Source organism: Salvelinus namaycush, chromosome 5 (assembly GCF_016432855.1).
Source record: "Salvelinus namaycush isolate Seneca chromosome 5, SaNama_1.0, whole genome shotgun sequence".
Lineage (NCBI taxonomy): Eukaryota > Metazoa > Chordata > Actinopteri > Salmoniformes > Salmonidae > Salvelinus > Salvelinus namaycush.
In genome coordinates, this window is record NC_052311.1 from 71,291,806 (window position 1) to 71,311,823 (window position 20,018).

The 20,018-nt window shown below is 43.0% G+C and overlaps 1 protein-coding gene across 1 annotated transcript; it reads left to right on the plus strand.

Annotated features, from left to right (window-relative positions):
* The first annotated feature begins 3,534 nt into the window (after positions 1 to 3,534).
* On the plus strand, positions 3,535 to 19,086 carry LOC120047783 (mannose-specific lectin-like). The gene is made up of 3 exons (XM_038993334.1): positions 3,535 to 3,596; positions 3,958 to 4,051; positions 17,923 to 19,086. The coding sequence occupies exons 2-3, from the start codon at positions 3,962 to 3,964 to the stop codon at positions 18,166 to 18,168; spliced, it is 336 nt and encodes a 111-aa protein (XP_038849262.1). The 5' UTR covers positions 3,535 to 3,596; positions 3,958 to 3,961; the 3' UTR covers positions 18,169 to 19,086.
* Positions 19,087 to 20,018: the final 932 nt, after the last annotated feature.

The window sequence follows — 20,018 nt, forward strand, 5'->3', positions numbered from 1 at the left end:
CAAAGAACAAAGAAATGTGGGAGATAATTGAGAAACATCCTCCTTTAACTTATCACAGCATTCTAATGAGACTTTCATAGAGGGGTGTTGAGTATAAACTTTCCAGAGAACCATTGTGAGTGGAAGTCATGCCTATTCTTCAAACATTGACACATTGAATAAACAATCTGAAGCATTCTATCAATTAACACACGCTAGTTTTAAGCGTCTGTTCCAGAAAGGGTAGGTTTAAGACCCTTTCTTACCAAGTCCTCTCCTCACTCCTGAGTCCTGAAGTAATGCCTTGGCACGTTGAGGAGAAAGTGACACTTTGAGAATGAGGAAACATTGCAGGAAAACATTCAATAACAGATTTATTTTCATCACAGAAAAACTGATAGGCTACTACAGGATTCTCTAGACATGGGATTTCACCAACTGTCTTTCTTTCCTCAAACTGTGGCAGAAATGAACTGATTTATAGTGGTGTATGTGGTGTTTGATGGTTTATTTGAATAGGGACAGGTATAAACACATTAATATATTTACTAAACAATAATCTGATGCATTGCACCATAGTGTATAGCTCACACTTGTTTTCAACAGACTGGAGGTGTTGATTGTGCTTCTGGAATATCTTGAGTCATTGTCAGTAGTGTAAAGTACTTCATTAAATACTTGAAAGCTTCTGTACTGCACTGCGGCCTCGTGTTTGGGTAGCCCGTGCCATGGTGTGTCTTTGTCCAGCAACCGGCGCAGAGGCTCACAGACTGCTGATAGGTGTGGCATGAACTTTGCAAGAAAGCTGATGAGACGCTGTACTCCTTTTGCATCAGAAGGGTATGGCATGTCGAGGATCACTCTGACTTTGTCAGGGTCCGGCTTCAGGCCTTTGGCCGACAGAATGTGGCCATGGAAGTGGACGTTTTTCACCTTGAACTGCAGCTTCTTCAGGCCAAGACGAAGCTTAACTGAACGGCAGCGCTCCATCAGTGCCAGGAGCTTCACATCGTGGTCGCGTTCTGCTTCTTCGTCTGTGTCACCACAACCACAGCCTACAATCAGGACATCATCGGCGATGGGTTCAATGCCCTTGAGCCCAGCCAGTAATTCGTGCTGCTTGCGTTGGTATACCTCAGGCGCCACTGAGAAGGTAGTCATGAAGCTGCTTTCTTCGTCCAGCTTGCATTGAAGGAATGCATCTCGGGCATCCACCAAGGTGGAAATCCATCCTCTAGTGTCGGCATGATGTAGTGGGATCGTTTCAGTGCTTGGTTCAGATACTTTGGGTCGATGCAGACCCTCAGCTTCTCTGGTTTTTTCACTATGACCATATTGCTGATCCGGTTAGTTGGTTCAGTCACAGATGTGTCGTGTCTTTGGCTATGCCAGATTAATTGCTATGACATGCTATTCTATAAAATAATTTCTCCGTAATTAATATTACCTGATTGAACTAATCAGGTAAATGTAATTAACTAGAGAGGGACACCACAAAATAATATTTATAGAGCTGTTATCTTCCGAATAAACTCTTAAAGATTTAGTAATATTTTACATCCATAGCAGTCACATTAATCGTCATTTTATTCAGTCTCATCTGAAAGTGGTAAATCCTTGGTTATCTGCAAGAATCCTGGCTAACAAGTTGAATCAGCAATACAAAATTGGGTTTAATTATTTATTTACTAAATACCTAACTAATCACACAGAAACACACATACACAATTAAATCATAACTTGATTACAAAGTGCCGTCATAAAGAAAAACGTCCCTAGCGGGCGGAATAGATATGACAGCTTGTTACACAAAGAAAAGGGGCTGAGTTTTAGTGAAAGGGCGGGAGACTGGGACAGGGCCGAAGCTGTGCTATCGTAAATACAGTATCTTATGCATTCTAAATTACCGCCCCCTCTGAGCTGCGCTTCAGTAGGTTGGTGGTAGATGGAAGACCGTATCGCCAACCCGAGTCCTCTGTCCTTTGAAGAATGTCTCTGGTGGTCACTGGATACGTTGGAGTAACGTTGTGTGTAGTAGACGGGATACTCTGACTGTCCTTCCTAACCTACGTTTGTAGCAGCTGTTGCTAACTCAACGGCTAGGAGGTATCACTTCTGTAGTGAATACGAGTTCAAAGTTCATACCATTTACAACCAAAGTCCATGCTGATGTTGGCTTAGTTCTGTAGTTATTATCTGAACCATTCTGACATTGGATCGTCATCCTAAATGTACCCAGAACAGGAAGTTACATTTTTGTCAATGGCTTTTATAGTGGAGAGAGAGGGGTGTGTCTGAAAAGTTTATAACCCATGTCTCTTCACAGGGGCGGGCCCCTAGTTGAGCAGAAGCCCAAATTTATGAAAATCCAAATCTCTCATTTGGAAACTAAAATTACATTTAATCTCTTCACAAATAATTTCATATTCAAACATTTGAATTAAACAACAATTCCATGTGAATCCGATACCTCTGACGTTTAGACTTTCCACAGTAGAGTTTATGTCATTCTATCATTGATGAGAATGTGTCAGAGGGCAACCGAACTGACATAATATACCTTAAGTACCACCGCATATGTTCAGTTGGTCGGATTACCAGAATATAGTTCATTTCCCCCCACTTCTGATGTTCCCAGAATCTCTATGTTAACCAAGGGGTTTTCTTATGTCACATGAGTTATAGTAGGGAGAGGGAAAAGGGGGGAAAGAGGTATTTATGACTGTCATAAACCTACCCCTAGGCCAACGTCATGACAGATGTCATGTGGCCATCGGCCTCATACTTGTCCAACTGGGCCTTCACAGCCACTTTCATTGCAATGGGCACATTGTAAGTAATACACTGGACTGGAGTGACGCTCTCATCCAATTCAAAGTGTACCTCCCCAGGCACTGATTCAACGGGCATGTTAAATACATCGTCATATCTGCTGAGTAGTTGTTCTTTGGACAGGGGTCCATGCTGGACATGCTCCACAATGTGCAGGTCATTTGGTACAGTGAACTGCATCAGTCCCAGGCGTTCGCATGTAGAGCCTGAGAGGAGAGAATGTTGACTCACTAAACCCTAGCTTTGTTTGTAAATGATGTCTTAGTGTTTGAGCGTGCCCCTGGCTATCTGTAAATATTTTTTTTAAACTAGAAAATGGTGCAGTCTGGTTTGCTTAATATAAGGAATTTGAAATTATTCAATTATTCAACTTTTACTTTTGATACTTAAGTATATTTTAGCAATTACATTTACTTTTGATACTTAAGTATATTTAAGACCAAATATATATATATATATATATATATACATATTTTATTTTTTACTCAAATAGGATTTTACTGGGTGACTTTTACTTTAGCCATTTTTTATTAAGGTATCTTTCCTTTTACTCAAGTACGACATTTGGGTACTTTTCCACCACTGTCATTGTAACTATCATGTACATTTCAGTCGCACTTGGTCAAATTTTATGTACAGTGGACACCACCCATTTCCTCATCCTTATTACTCCACCCCCTTCACCTGAGCAGGGATATAAGGCCAGAGCTGCTTCATCACCGCACAACTGCAACCTGCCACTGAACCTGCAATTAACCTCTACAATCTACTGCTCCTAAATACTTGTAAGTTCCTTAAAGAACTTGAGGTAACTCTTACTTTAACATGTGTGTTTTTTCATTTATGTACAGGGGACGGCCACAGTTAAATTAGGTCTTAATGAGATGCATTTCCATTACTTTTGTGTATTATTTAGTTGTTTTTTACATTTGTCATTTAGAACTGAAATGATCAATTCTCATTATAAAAAGGCTAGTTTAGGCACATTTTCTCTCTCTCTCTCTCTCTCTCTCTCTCTCTCTTTTACTTCCTTTTTTGTCTAAATGTGTTTTGCTCCTTCCTGTTTGTGTGGGTGTTTACTATAGAGGCAGACTTTGCCACTATAATAAACTGCAGCAAATAAACAATATAAATCCTCTCTTTCAGAATCATGAGTATGAACTACATGAGCACCGAGAGGATTCTGCTGAAAGGGGACTACCTCCTCTCCAACAATGGACAATTTAAAGCTATCTTTCAGGTACAATAGTTAGTGAAACACTTACATTTCAATTATATTAACATTAGATATCTGGTCTGCAACTTATTTTGATCTTAGAAAATTATATTTTGTAGGGATGTAACGATTCACGCCGTGATCAGACCGACAGTATCATTAAATCAATGCTATGTAATAAATTCTGTAGTCAAACTTTAATTATATATTTCAAAAATGTTTAATGGATATGTGTGCAACAAAAGTTCAACATTCACCTTCTGCTACCATTAACGTCAAGCCGTCTACACATACCGTTTGATGCATAAATTCGATAAATCCAACATATGCAACACACAGAATGCACTGCAACTGCCTCTGCAACGCAATGCTGCAAGGCAAACGCAGCGTTCCATTGGAAATTATGTTGCATATGTTGGATTTATCAAATGTATGCATCAAACTGTATGTGTAGACGCTTGATATTAATGGTAGCAGAAGGTGAATGTTGAACTTTTGTAGCACACATATCCAGATGATGCTGCGTACTATTTGCGCAACAATGTTATAGGTGTGATAGAGTTGTACTCCTGTTGGTCTGATCAAGACGTGACCGATAGGCCTATGCAGTGGTCCCAATTTAAATATTTATTAAGATATAACTGCAGCGGTCCGCGGACCCAAAACCGATCCAAATGTAGAATGCATTGGTCAGAAAATCGATTCAAACCTTTACGAATAGCTGCTTCACGGACAATTTCTGCTCATATTACTTTCTTTCTACCTTCCGAAAACTCCTCATCTTATGCAACAGCTGGTGCGTCCACTCCTCAGTGTGGAACTAAGCATGTATCTTAGTTGACAGTCATTGACCTACAAGTCAATTTGCATGCTGAAAAACCCCAGGGAATATCAGTAACCTACTCAAACTGCACAAAGTGCCCAGCTTTGCACACTGCCCAGCTTCGCGCGCTGCCAACGCAAGGTAGGTGGCCTGTTCTTAAACGCCTTGATCACACCGACAGTTTTTTGCGCAAAATGATAAGCAGCATCATTTGGATGTGTGCAACAACATACACCTTCTGGTACCATTTCTGTTAAGCCATCTTCGCATACAGTTTGACGCATACACATATACACCACACATAAAGCACTGCAACTGCCTCTGTAACTCTGTAAGGCAAAGGCAGCATTCCATTGTAAATTAATGTACTTCTGGTGTACCAAAATGCAATGACACTGTTGGTATGATCCTCATTTGATCTTGCACTTCTGTGCAATAGGGTCTAATTGTAGACCACAATTCAAATTTAAAACTGTTGTAGACCACAATTTAAAGTAATTTTTTATATATTTTTTTTATTCAACCTTTTTTGCCATTTGTGCACTGCCCTCTGGTACTCCCAAATATAGCCAGTTGAGATACAGCCTGGATGCTTTAATGCTTTACATAGGATCAGATTCTTCTTCTTTTTATTACTTTGACTGTCAGTGGATGGATGCATTTTGTACCGCCATGAAACAGCACTAATAAACTTGACATTATTGTATTGCATAGCCTACAACAGACATATTAGACTGTACAAAGTCAATTACACAGTTAACAGTAATAAAGTTTATTGAACAACCATTCAAAGTTAAAAACATTACAACAGTCTAACATTGACAAAACTAAATTAAAATTAGACCGTGTGTGTGAATTTCCGGCAAAGTGAGAGGCTATAACTGTTACGGCTATCGTCATATTCTTCCTCCTCCTCGGACGAGGAGGCGAGACGGATCGGACCAATACGCAGAGTGGTTAGTGTTCATAATGATTTATTAAAACGAAACTGAATACTGAATTACAAAACAAATAAACGAAGTGCATAAACCGATACAGTACCGTGTGGTGCAACAAACACTGACACAGGAACAAACACCCACAAAACACACGTGAAACCCAGGCTGCCTAAGTATGATTCTCAATCAGGGACAACGACTGACAGCTGTCTCTGATTGAGAATCATACCCGGCCGAACACAACCATCCCAACATAGAAAATCACACATAGACAAACCCACCCAACTCACGCCCTGACCAACTAAATAAATACAAGAAAAAGGAAAACAGGTCAGGAACGTGACATAACCCCCCCCTTAAGGTGCGAACTCCGGGCGCACCAGCATAAACTCTAGGGGAGGGTCTGGGTGGGCGTCTGTCCACGGTGGCGGCTCTGGCGCTGGTCGTGGTCCCCACCCCACCATAGTCAAACCCCGCTTCCGTGGCCTCCTCCCAATGGCCACCCTCCATGTCAATCCCACTCTACCAAAGGGCAGCACCGGACTGAGGGGCAGCTCCGGACTGAGGGGCAGCTCCGGACTGAGGGGCAGCTCCGGACTGAGGGGCAGCTCCGGACTGAGGGGCAGCACCGGACTGAGGGGCGAATCCTGGCTGGCTGGCTCTGGCGGATCCTGGCTGGCTGGCTCTGGCGGATCCTGGCTGGCTGGCTCTGGCGGATCCTGGCTGGCTGGCTCTGGCGGATCCTGGCTGGCTGGCTCTGGCGGATCCTGGCTGGCTGGCTCTGGCGGATCCTGACTGGCTGGCTCTGGCAGCTCCTGACTGGCTGGCTCTGGCAGCTCCTGACTGGCTGGCTCTGGCAGCTCCTGACTGGCTGGCCCTGGCAGCTCCTGACTGGCTGGCTCTGGCTGGTCCTGCCTGGACGGCTCTGGCTGGTCCTGGCTGGACGGCTCTGGCTGGTCCTGGCTGGACGGCTCTGGCTGGTCCTGGCTGGACGGCTGGCGGATCCTGGCTGGACGGCTCTGAAGGCTCAGGACAGACGGGCAGCGCTGGGCAGGCAGACCGTTCAGACAGCGCTGGGCAGGCAGACAGTTCAGACAGCGCTGGGCAGGCAGACAGTTCAGACAGCGCTGGGAAGGCAGGCAGTTCAGACAGCGCTGGGAAGGCAGGCAGTTCAGACTCAGGCTGCGCTGGAGAGGAGGAAGGCTCTGACAGCGCTGGACAGGTGGGAGCAGCTGGAGAGAGAACCCGGAGAGACAGCCTGGTGCGGGGGGCTGCCACCGGAGGACTGGTACGTGGAGGTGGCACCGGGTATACCGGACCGTGAAGGAGGACACGCGCTCTTGAGCACCGAGCCTCCCCAACCCTACCAGGTTGAATGGTCCCCGTAGCCCTGCCAGTGCGGCGAGGTGGAATAGCCCGCACTGGGCTATGCTGGCGAACCGGGGACACCATCTGTAAGGCTGGTGCCATGTACGCCGGCCCGAGGAGACGTACTGGAGGCCAGATATGTTGGGCCGGCTTCATGGCACCCGGCTCGATGCCCAACCTAGCCCTACCAGTGCGGCGAGGTGGAATAGCCCGCACTGGGCTAAGCACGCGTACTGGGGACACCGTGCGCTTTACCGCATAACACGGTGTCTGACCAGTACGACGCCCTCTCACTCCACGGTAAGCACGGGGAGTTGGCTCAGGTATCCTACCCGGCTTTGCCACACTCCGCGTGTGCCCCCCCCAAGAAATTTTTGGGTCTGACTCTCGGGCTCCCAACCGCGTCGCCGCGCTGCCTCCTCATACCAGCGCCTCTCTGCCTTCGCTGCCTCCAACTCCGTCTTGGGACGGCGATATTCCCCTGGCTGAGCCCAGGGTCCTTTGCCGTCCAGAATCTCTTCCCAAGTCCAGGAGTCCTGGGTTTTCTCCCGCTGCTGTTGCCGCCCTTCTCCACTCCGCTTGGTCCATTGGTGGTGGGTGTTTCTGTTACGGCTATCGTCATATTCTTCCTCCTCCTCGGACGAGGAGAGGCGAGACGGATCGGACCAATACGCAGAGTGGTTAGTGTTCATAATGATTTATTAAAACGAAACTGAATACTGAATTACAAAACAAATAAACGAAGTGCATAAACCGATACAGTACCGTGTGGTGCAACAAACACTGACACAGGAACAAACACCCACAAAACACACGTGAAACCCAGGCTGCCTAAGTATGATTCTCAATCAGGGACAACGACTGACAGCTGTCTCTGATTGAGAATCATACCCGGCCGAACACAACCATCCCAACATAGAAAATCACACATAGACAAACCCACCCAACTCACGCCCTGACCAACTAAATAAATACAAGAAAAAGGAAAACAGGTCAGGAACGTGACAATAACTCTGGTGCCTTCAGCTCTCCTCAGCTGAACCTTCATCTCGAAGCATGATCTTTATTCTCTACTATATATATACACATACACACACTACAGTTCAAAAGTTTGGGGTCACTTAGAAATGTCATTGTTTTTGAAAGATAAGCACATTTCTTGTCCATTAAAATAACATCAAATTGATCAGAAATACAGTGTAGACATTGTTAATGTTGTAAATGACTATTGTAGCTGGAAACGACAGATTTTTTCATGGAATATCTACGTAGGCGTACAGAGGCCCATTATCAGCAACCATCACTCCTGTGTTCCAATGGCACGTTGTGTTAGCTAATCCAAGTTTACCATTTGAAAAGGCTAATTGATCATTAGAAAACCCTTTTTCAATTATGCTATTACAGCTGAAAACTGTTGTTCTGATTAAAGAAGCAATAAAACTGGCCTTCTTTAGACTAGTTGAGTATCTGGAGCATCAGCATTTGTGGGTTCGATTACAGGCTCAAAATGGCCAGAAACAAAGAACTTTCTTCTGAAACTCGTCAGTCTATTATTGTTCTGAGAAATGAAGGCTATTCCACGTGAGAAATTGCCAAGAAACTAAAGATCTCAAAACTGAAGATCTCGAGGCGTCTGTTTTTTCTCTAAGTAAGAAAAGCTATTCAAGAATTGACTACATTTCTTTCTCTCCAAAAATGCATTCAACAATTTACTGGATAAAACAAATTGTGATGGCGTGATATTGATCATTCTGATTAATTACACCAACAGAAAAATACACTTAGAAACAGTAGTTGGAGAATCATCAGCGGGCATCTTCTGGATCCGAAATGTATTAAATACCTAATTAAAACCTTTACCATTACAAATGTAGACATAGAGGACTTAGAAAAGCCAACCGCTGATATAATTTGGTATGCCTTTCAGGTGTACATTGGCGCGGCAAGTAGCCCAGTGTGCCACGTTCTGACCTTAGTTCTTTTGTTATTTCTTTGTTTTAGTATGGTCAGGGCATGAGTTGGGTGGGTTATCTATGTTTGTGTTTCTATGTTGGGTTTTTCGTTTGGCCTGATATGGTTCTCAATCAGAGGCAGGTGTTTGTCATTGTCTCTGATTGGGAACCATATTTAGGGAGCCTGTTTTCTGTTGTGTTTTGTGGGTGGTTGTCTTCCGTGTCTGTGTGTTCCACACGTAACTGTTTCGGTTTAGTTCGTTCTCTTTATTGTTTTGTATTTTCAGTGTTCAGTTTTGTTCTATTACAATTCATCATGAACACTTACCACGCTGCGCTTTGGTCCTCCTCTCTTTCTCCCAACAAAGATCGTTACACAGTGGTTAAAGCGTTGGGCCAGTAACCGAAAGGTTGCTAGATCGAATCCCCTAGCTGTCAAGGTAAAAATCTGTCGTTCTGCCCCTGAACAAGGCAGTTAACCAACTGTTCCTAGGCTGTCATTGTAAATAAGAATGTGTTCTTAACTGACTTGCCTAGTTAAATAAAATGTAAAAAACATTAGGGGAATGATAATCTCAAACTCTGCAAAAAGTTACATCTGATTTTAAAATGAAAGAAAAATAAATCACAATCTTAGAAATAGCCCATAAAAAATCTTTACAAGGTAAAGAAGAAAATAACATTTCTGAATTTAAGCAGGAAAACGATCTTTTACTTTTGAAGAGAGTCAACAACTCAAATAAAGCATACTGCTTAATGGCAAATAAGCCTGGTAAATATCTCACAAAACGAATAAACGCTAAACCAGTTATAATTGTAAAAGATAAAGATGCAAATGAATGTTAATTAGAAACAACAACGCAATTAATGACAATTTTAAAAGCTTTATGGAAATTGATATACATCAGAATTAAAACAGTTGGACAAATCCTATAGCCTTCTTAGACTCAACAACCCTAAAGTAATTATCAGCAGACGAAAAATAAATCACTAAAAACAAAGACCACCAAAAAAGAAATATTAGATGCTTTTAAAACATTAGCGTAGAGCACCAGGAATGGACAGCTTTCTCATAGAATTACCTGCTGAATGGACAGCTTTCTCATAGAATTACCTGCTGAATGGACAGCTTTCTCATAGAATTACCTGCTGAATGGACAGCTTTCTCATAGAATTACCTGCTGAATGGACAGCTTTCTCATAGAATTACCTGCTGAATGGACAGCTTTCTCATAGAATTACCTGCTGAATGGACAGCTTTCTCATAGAATTACCTGCTGAATGGACAGCTTTCTCATAGAATTACCTGCTGAATGGACAGCTTTCTCATAGAATTACCTGCTGAATGGACAGCTTTCTCATAGAATTACCTGCTGAATGGACAGCTTTCTCATAGAATTACCTGCTGAATGGACAGCTTTCTCATAGAATTACCTGCTGAATGGACAGCTTTCTCATAGAATTACCTGCTGAATGGACAGCTTTCTCATAGAATTACCTGCTGAATGGACAGCTTTCTCATAGAATTACCTGCTGAATGGACAGCTTTCTCATAGAATTACCTGCTGAATGGACAGCTTTCTCATAGAATTACCTGCTGAATGGACAGCTTTCTCATAGAATTACCTGCTGAATGGACAGCTTTCTCATAGAATTACCTGCTGAATGGACAGCTTTCTCATAGAATTACCTGCTGAATGGACAGCTTTCTCATAGAATTACCTGCTGAATGGACAGCTTTCTCATAGAATTACCTGCTGAATGGACAGCTTTCTCATAGAATTACCTGCTGAATGGACAGCTTTCTCATAGAATTACCTGCTGAATGGACAGCTTTCTCATAGAATTACCTGCTGAATGGACAGCTTTCTCATAGAATTACCTGCTGAATGGACAGCTTTCTCATAGAATTACCTGCTGAATGGACAGCTTTCTCATAGAATTACCTGCTGAATGGACAGCTTTCTCATAGAATTACCTGCTGAATGGACAGCTTTCTCATAGAATTACCTGCTGAATGGACTTACAATATATTTTATTTTTATTGTCCAGGTTCACGATCAGAAATAGTTTTGGTAGTTTTTCTTTAAACAATCAGTGTATATTAGGGATGTGCATCTTTCCCGTTTAAGACGATTCCATACGTAGGCCTATCTAGATACATGGGCTCCGATATGACACATAAATTCTGTTTTAGTTTGAAACGATACGGATTGATTAGAGAACGAATTGATGAGATTCAGTTCGATGCGATATGATTCGATGCACTAACATTTGTTGCATAAACACATTAATTTCCCATTCTAAATGAATATCTGCTGCTGATTGAGATCATGAGCTAGATTTTTTATTTATTTATTTTTTCTTCACCTTTATTTAACCAGGTAGGCTAGTTGAGAACAAGTTCTCATTTACAACTGCGACCTGGCCAAGATAAAGCAAAGCAGTGCAACACAAACAACAACACAGAGTTACACATGGAATAAACAAACATACAGTCAATAACACAATAGAAAAAAAGTCTATATACATTGTGTGCAAATGGCGTAAGGAGGCAAGGCAAAAAAATAGGCCATAGTAGTGAAATAATTACAATTTAGTAGATTAACACTGGAGTGATAGATAAGCAGATGATGATGTGCAAGTAGAAATACTGGTGTTCAAAAGAGCAGAAAAGTAAATAAAAACAATATGGGGATGAGGTAGGTAGATTGGGTGGGCTATTTACAGATGGACCATGTACAGCTGCAGTGATCGGTTAGCTGCTCAGATAGCTGATGTTTAAAATTAGTGAGGGAAATAAAATTCTCCAGCTTCAGCGATTTTTGCAATTCGTTCCAGTCACTGGCAGCAGAGAACTGGAAGGAAAGGCGGCCAAATAGGGGTGTTGGCTTTGGGGATGACCAGTGAGATATACCTACTGGAGCGCGTGCTACGGGTGGGTGTTGTCATCGTGACCAGTGAGCTGAGATAAGGTGGAGCTTTACCTAGCATAGACTTATAGATGACCTGGAGCCAGTGGGTCTGGCGACGAATATGTAGCGAGGGCCAGCCGACTAGAGCATACAGGTCGCAGTGGTGGGTGGTATAAGGGGCTTTGGTAACAAAACGGATGGCACTGTGATAGACTGCATCCAGTTTGCTGAGTAGAGTATTGGAAGCTATTTTGTAGATGACATCGCCGAAGTCGAGGATCAGTAGGATAGTCAGTTTTACTAGGGTAAGTTTGGCGGCGTGAGTGAAGCAGGCTTTGATGCGAAATAGCATGCAGATTCTAAATATTATGTTGTATTGGAGATGTTTGATATAAATCTGGAAGGGGAGTTTATAATCTAGCCAGACACCTAGGTATTTGTAATTGTCCACATATTCTAGGTCAGAACCATCCAGAGTAGTGATGCTGGACTGGCGGGCAGGTACGGGCAGCGAACGGTTGAAAAGCATGCATTTGGTTTTACTAGCGTTTAAGAGCAGTTGGAGGCCACGGAAGGAGTGTTGTATGGCATTGAAGCTCGTTTGGAGGTTAGTTAGCACAGTGTCCAAGGAGGGGCCAGAAGTATACAGAATGGTGTCGTCTGCGTAGAGGTGGATCAGGGAATCACCCGCAGCAAGCGCGACATCGTTGATATATACAGAGAAAAGAGTCGGCCCGAGAATTGAACCTTGTGGTACCCCCATAGAGACTGCCAGAGGTTCGGACAACAGGCCCTCCGATTTGACACACTGAACTCTATCTGCAAAGTAGTTGGTGAATCAGGCGAGGCAGTCATTTGAGAAACCAAGGCTATTGAGTCTGCCGATAAGAATACGGTGATTGACAGAGTCAAAAGCCTTGGCCAAGTCAATGAAGACGGCTGCACAGTGCTGTCTTTTATCGATTATGATATCGTTTAGGACCTTGAGCGGGGCTGAGGTGCACCCATGACCAGCTCGGAAACCGGATTGCACCTCAGAGAAGGTACGGTGGGATTCGAAATGGTCAGTGATCTGTTTATTAACTTGGCTTTCGAAGACTTTAGAAAGGCAGGGCAGGATGGATATAGGTCTGTAACAGTTTGGGTCTAGAGTGTCACCCCCTTTGAAGAGGGGGATGCCTGCGCCAGCATCCCAATCTTTAGGGATCTCGGACGATATGAAAGAGAGGTATAACAGACTGGTAATAGGGGTTGCAACAATGGCGGCAGATAATTTTAGAAATACAGGGTCCAGATTGTCTAGCCCAGCTGATTTGTAAGGGTCCAGGTTTAGCAGCTCTTTCAGAACATCTGCTATCTGGATTTGGGTGAAGGAGAAGCTGGGAAGGCTCGGGCAAGTAGCTGCGGGGGGTGCGGAGCTGTTGGCCAGGGTTGGGGTAGCCAGGAGGAAAGCATGGCCAGCCATAGAGAAATGCTTATTGACATTTTCGATTATCATTTATCGGTGGTGACCGTGTTACCTAGCCTCAGTGCAGTGGGCAGCTGGGAGGAGGTGCTCTTGTTTTCCATGGACTTTACAGTGTCCCAAAAGTTTTTGGAGTTAGAGCTACAGGATGCAAATTTCTGTTTGAAAAGCTAGCCTTTGCTTTCCTGACTGACTGCGCGTATTGGTTCCTGACTTCCCTGAAAAGTTGCATATCGCGGGGACTATTCGATGCTATTGCAGTCCGCCACAGGATGTTTTTGTGCTGGTCAAGGGCAGTCAGGTCTGGAGTGAACCAAAGGCTACATCTGTTCTTAGTTCTACATTTTTTGAAAGGGGCATGCTTATTTAAGATGGTGAGGAAATTACTTTTAAAGAACGACCAGGCATCCTCGACTGACGGGATGAGGTCAATATCCTTCCAGGATTCCCGGGCCAGGTCGATTAGAAAGGCCTGCTCGCAGAAGTGTTTTAGGGAGCGTTTGACAGTGATGAGGGGTGGTCGTTTGACCGCGGACCCATAGCGGATGCAGGCAATGAGGCAGTGATCGCTGAGATCCTGATTGAAAACAGCAGAGGTGTATTTGGGGGGCAAGTTGGTCAGGATAATATCTATGAGGGTGCCCATGTTTACGGATTTAGGGTTGTACCTGGTGGGTTCCTTGATAATTTGTGTGAGATTGATGGCATCTAGCTTAGATTGTAGGACTGCCGGGGTGTTAAGCATATCCCAGTTTAGGTCACCTAACAGAACGAACTCTGAAGATAGATGAGGAAAAGTCAATTCATATATGGTGTCCAGGGCACAGCTGGGAGCTGAAGGGGGTCTATAACAGGCGGCAACAGTGAGAGACTTATTTCTGGAGAGATTAATTAAAAAAATTAGAAGCTCGAACTGTTTGGGCATAGACCTGGAAAGTATGACAGAACTTTGCAAGCTATCTCTGCAGTAGATTGCAACTCCTCCCCCTTTGGCAGTTCTAACTTGACGGAAAATGTTGTATTTGGGTATGGAAATCTCAGAATTTTTGGTGGCCTTCCTAAGCGAGGATTCAGACACGGCAAGGACATCAGGGTTGGCGGAGTGTGCTAAAGCAGTGAGTAAAACAAACTTAGGGAGGAGGCTTCTGATGTTAACATGCATGAAACCAAGGTTTTTTCGATTACAGAAGTCAACAAATGAGAGTGCCTAGGGACACGCAGTGCTTGGGTTCTGTGTGTGTGCGTGCGTGTAAATGATGTATGTCTATATAGGCACCTGAGCTGAGCAATAATGGAGACTAGGCATGTACCACCCCACTCAATGTGGTCTCCGAGCATTTCGTATTATTCTGTAAGTAAATCCGAGACACTGCATTTAGTATGGATATGCAGTGGCGATTTTAGCATGTAAATCTTGGTGGGTAAACAAAAAAAAATGTTTTAGATGCATGACAGCAAAGCCAATACATAACACTAAGCAATACACAAATTGCACTATAACGGTGACAAACGGTGCCCACAAACTGTTAAGGCCTACATAAAGCTGTCCCAGCAGCAGAGATTTCTTTTCAGCACAATGGAGTAAATCATTGCCACTGCTACACCTGGCTATCAGTGGAGCCTTGTCTGGCAGCAACACTGTTAATTCATCCTCATTTACTGCTCTTTAAAAAAACAGCTGATATAGCTGACTTGCTTAAACAAATGTGGTTTCTACTGATAATTGAGATGTACAAACTATGGCATAAGGGGACAACGAGCAGATAAGAGGCAATCTGTAATTTCGATTACGACATTATTGAGCGATCTAGAACGGACGCAGTCAATATAGCTATTTGTTCAGCACTTTTGAAATGTACAGCGACAGAATTCAGAACATGGGCCGTTCTTATAGTATTATCCCTGTACACCAAGTCAGTACCATAGGATAAAGGGGGCATATAAACAGACAATAAAAGCTCTTACAATATTCAATGATTACATTACTCTAAAACAGGCTATAGGCTACATGTGCACCACCAAGTCAGAACAGTGGGGGGGAAGGGACCAAATTATTAGGGTGAGGCACATGAGCTACTAACAGCTTACTACACAAAATACACCTAGTAGTACTTTCTTAGCTACAGTATACATATCTCCCTGTCATATTACATAATTTATGAGCAGCAAACAATACTTTTTTGGACTCCCCTTGTTGTGCCGTGCTCACTTGAACAGGAAGGTGGCGCGCCGGGCCTTGTGGGCAAATTCTTCATAAAACTTTGTCATCAAAGTCTGGCATTTTCTGGATTTATGGTGCTTTGAAGACAATTGGGAACTCGGAAAAAAACAAGGTTGAATCATGACGTCAGTGATCTTCAGGTCGGAGCTCTAGAAAGAGGCCCGAGTTCACAACTTTAAATTCCGAGTTGAATGACCGTTCAAAAATGGATTTTCCCAGTCGGAGCTTGTTTTTTTCATAGTTCCCAGTTGTCTTGAACTCATTAAAGTCTGAGATTTTCAAGTTCCAAGTTTCCAGTTGTTTTGAACGCGGCAGAAGGCATGCTGGATTGACAGCATGGCCAATGTATTCAAACTTTTCTGGCCCATGGTGTTGAATGTTTATCCTTTTAAGTTTGGAATCGGGACCCTTAGACCCAGACTTGGACCACACACCCTCTCCACTGAATAGCAGGCTAGTGATTGCTTTGCAACGCTTGCAGTTAGCCACTGATTCCTTCCAAACCACTCATTGTTGAATTTGCAATTTCCAACTTGTTGTGTAATGTTTATGTCCAATGGCCGATGAGCAGCAATACATTTTATCAATAATTTCTCTTCATATGACAATATGAATATGATTGAAAAGGATTTGCCAGCAGACTGTCACCGTGATTCATGATGATGACTGCTTGTCTAGCTTGCTAGGTAAAATTTTGAAAGTATGATGTTGACATGATCAGTCCAATCAAATCTACGGTAGATTTCACGTGATTTAACATAATTTATCTGTGGCCAATGACCTTGAGCCTTCTTGGATGGGCACTTCTAATGTAACTCTATGGCAGCACCCATGGGACTTGAATTTGAGGTCTCCCTGTATATTTTGCGGTGATGTGGTGTCCCCATGAGTGACAGAACACTGAGCCAATCACGGCGCAACTAGAGAACATTACCAACCCCTAAGCTCTGTATTTTTTACACAACACCACAGAAAGCACTGAGCTATGCTGAAACACCTGCATTTTGGAGCTGCCTTACTCAAGAAAGCAAAAAAGAGACCATGTTCTTATGCATATGAATTTATTTTTTATTTTTTTTTTACATTGTTTGCAAACTGATATGTGACACGTATTAATGCCAAAATAACATGCAAAACAGGCTCTGCCCCACCTGCCTTCAATGACGGGTCGCCACTGATATGTTACGTTTCCTAAAGTGTGTATCCATTTGTGGATGTCCATTATACAATTCGACTGATATGTTACGAACTGCAGATTTTAATTTAGAATGGAAAATGAAACCAAGCTTAGTGCATCGATTTACATCGCATCAAACCACATCGCATTGATTCATTCTCTAATCAAACCACATCGCATTGATTCATTCTCTAATCAAACCACATCGCATTGATTCATTCTCTAATCAAACCACATCGCATTGATTCATTCTCTAATCAAACCACATCGCATTGATTCATTCTCTAATCAAACCGAATCGCACTGAATTGTTTCAAATGAAAACGTATCATTCCTGTATCATATCGCAGACCAAGTATCTAGATACGTATCGAATCGTTTTGAATGGAATAAATGCACACCCCTAATATTTTGATTTAGCTGACGAACACTTGCTGCGAATATTGAAAAATAAATTGGGAAATATTTTTCACCCTATAACTTAATTATTTATTTTATAAGTAATCATTTAAAAGTGGATGAAAGGAATGCACAGCAGTACTGTCACGATCGTCGTATGGTGGAAGAGAGGAGGACCAAGGCGCAGCGTGAAATGAATACATATTTATTTAACGAAGAAGGAAGAACACTTTACAAACTAAACAAAACAACAAACCGACGAACATGAAGCTATATAAACAATGTGCATTCATGCAACATAGACATAGACAATCACCCACGAACTACCTAATGAATATGGCTGCCTAAATATGGTTCCCAATCAGAGACAACGATAGACAGCTGTCTCTAATTGAGAACCAATCTAGGCAACCATAGACATACATACACCTAGACTAGACACTGCCCCATAAACATACAAAACCCCTAGACAATTCAAAACACATACATCCCCCATGACACACCCTGACCTAACTAAAATAATAAAGAAAACAAAGATAACTAAGGCCAGGGCGTGACAAGTACAGGACAGAGGCATCCTGAACAGAGGTCATCTTTGTCTAACATGTTTATATGCTAATTCATTTTCTCTTTGCAGACCGATGGCAACTTTGTGCTCTACGGTTGGGGTCGGGTTGTCTGGGCATCAAACACTGAGAACAAAGATGCTCAGAGGCTCATCCTCCAACAGGATGGCAACCTGGTCATCTACACCACACAGGACCATCCCATTTGGGCAAGTAACACCGGCCGTTGCAACAATACAGAAAGAGGTCACCTCACCCTCACTGACGAAGGTACCCTGGAGCTCTACGGAGAACGAGTGGTGATCTGGACATCATAACATCATTGCATCCTCATACCTGTCTACTGTAACACCGACCGGCCCAACAATGCACAAAGAGGTCACCTCACCCTCACTGACGAAGCTGCCCTGATGCTCTACAGTCCCAGAAATGTGGTCTGGTGCTCTCATGAAGACACTAGTAATGAGGCAGAGTAACATCTTCACTTTATCATACCTGTCTATACCACTAAAATGTCTATTCAAAAGCCTAGAGGCTTTTTCAAATCAAAATCAAATGTTATTAGTCACATGCGCCGAAAACAACAGGTGTAGTTACGAGCCCCTAACCAACAATGCAGTTTAAAAAAATACGGATAAGAATAAGAAATAAAAGTAACAAGTAATTAAAGAGCAGCAGTAAAATACCAATAGCGAGACTATATACAGGGGGGTGCCGGTACAGAGTCAGTGTGCGGGGGAACCGGTTAGTTGAGGTAATATGTACATGTAGGTAGAGTTATTAAAGTGACTATGCATAGATGATAACAGAGAGTAGCAGCGGTGTAAAAGGGGGGGAGCAATGCAAATAGTCTGGGTAGCCATTTGATTAGGTGTTCAGGAGTCTTATGGCTTGGGGGTAGGAGCTGTTTAGAAGCCTCTTGGACCTAGACTTGCCCTGCGGTACCAGAGAGAACAGTCTATGACTAGGGTTGCTGGAGTCTTTGACAATTATTAGGGCCTTCCTCTGACACCGCCTGATATAGAGGTCCTGGATGGCAGGACCTCCTCCAAAATCCCCACGAGTTTGATGTTCAGCCTACAACTCCTGCCCTCTAAATTGAGAATTGTAACCCTTTGATTTGGTCAAATAAAGAATATATTGACTTTTAAAGTAGTGGTTTGTGTTATAATTCTGTGCATTGTGACTGTGCTGATTCCCAATATTTTCTGTAGACAATAAACATCACTACTAACTTTTCATCGTGGAGATTGTAGCTTTTTTGGCTCACATAAAATGATACATGAGACCTCAGAAATATTGTATCATGCAAATAAATGATGGAGGGATACACACATATACATGGATTATAACGTTACAGCTATGTGTTTGTCAGTTAGTGGGTGTCTGTATCAGTGTGTGTATTGATTGTTCATGATTATGGGTGTGTGTGTGAGTGGGAGGCTGTGTGTCCATGTGTGATGTTACAGGAAGGCACACAGTCTCTCCAGTACAGAAGGGTTTCTGTTGCTGAGGAAGATCATCCTCATCTTTCTTCCCTTCCTCTGTCTGACCTGATGGAGAGAGAAATCTCTCAATCAGTTTAACATGTCATAATCTAAACCATCACAAACAGTGCCAGTGGTGAAAGTGAATATCTCTTACTGTGTGGGTGTTGTAGCCAGTGGCGGTCCAGGTAGTAGAGGTAACAGCTCTCAAACTCCTTCTCACTGAGGGCGCTGGTGCACATGAGTATGGAGTAGAATTTTCAGATCTCATCTCCAAGAATTTGGAAATCTTACATTTTTACATTTTCATTTCCAAGTTTGCCCCCAAAAATATATACACGTTGTTTAGTATATAACACAGGCACTAACTAATAGTGAAAAAGTGAAATATGACGACGGAAACCAACAGAACATCTAATGCAAAGTTTACAAAGACCCAGGCCCAACAAGCAGCAGCTAGCACCATTTTGAGTACTGATGACTACAACTCTACAGCTACCCAGCAACAAGATTCTGCCACGGCCATGTGTCAACAAATGAAAGAGTCTGTAATAAACTATCAACGATCGTTGAACAGGCTCGAAACAATGTTTGAGTCTCAAGACAGCACAGGCCGAACTGAAGGGCTGCATGGACACAGCCGATGAGGCCCTGTCTGATCATGACACCCGGATCGGAGG

Excerpts from the sequence above, each read along its gene's own strand:
- LOC120047783 (XM_038993334.1), top strand. The coding sequence starts at position 3,962 with ATGAGTATGAACTACATGAGCACCGAGAGGATTCTGCTGAAAGGGGAC. Across the intron at positions 4,052-17,922 it reads AATTTAAAGCTATCTTTCAG|ACCGATGGCAACTTTGTGCT; the intron begins GTACAATAGTTA and ends TTCTCTTTGCAG.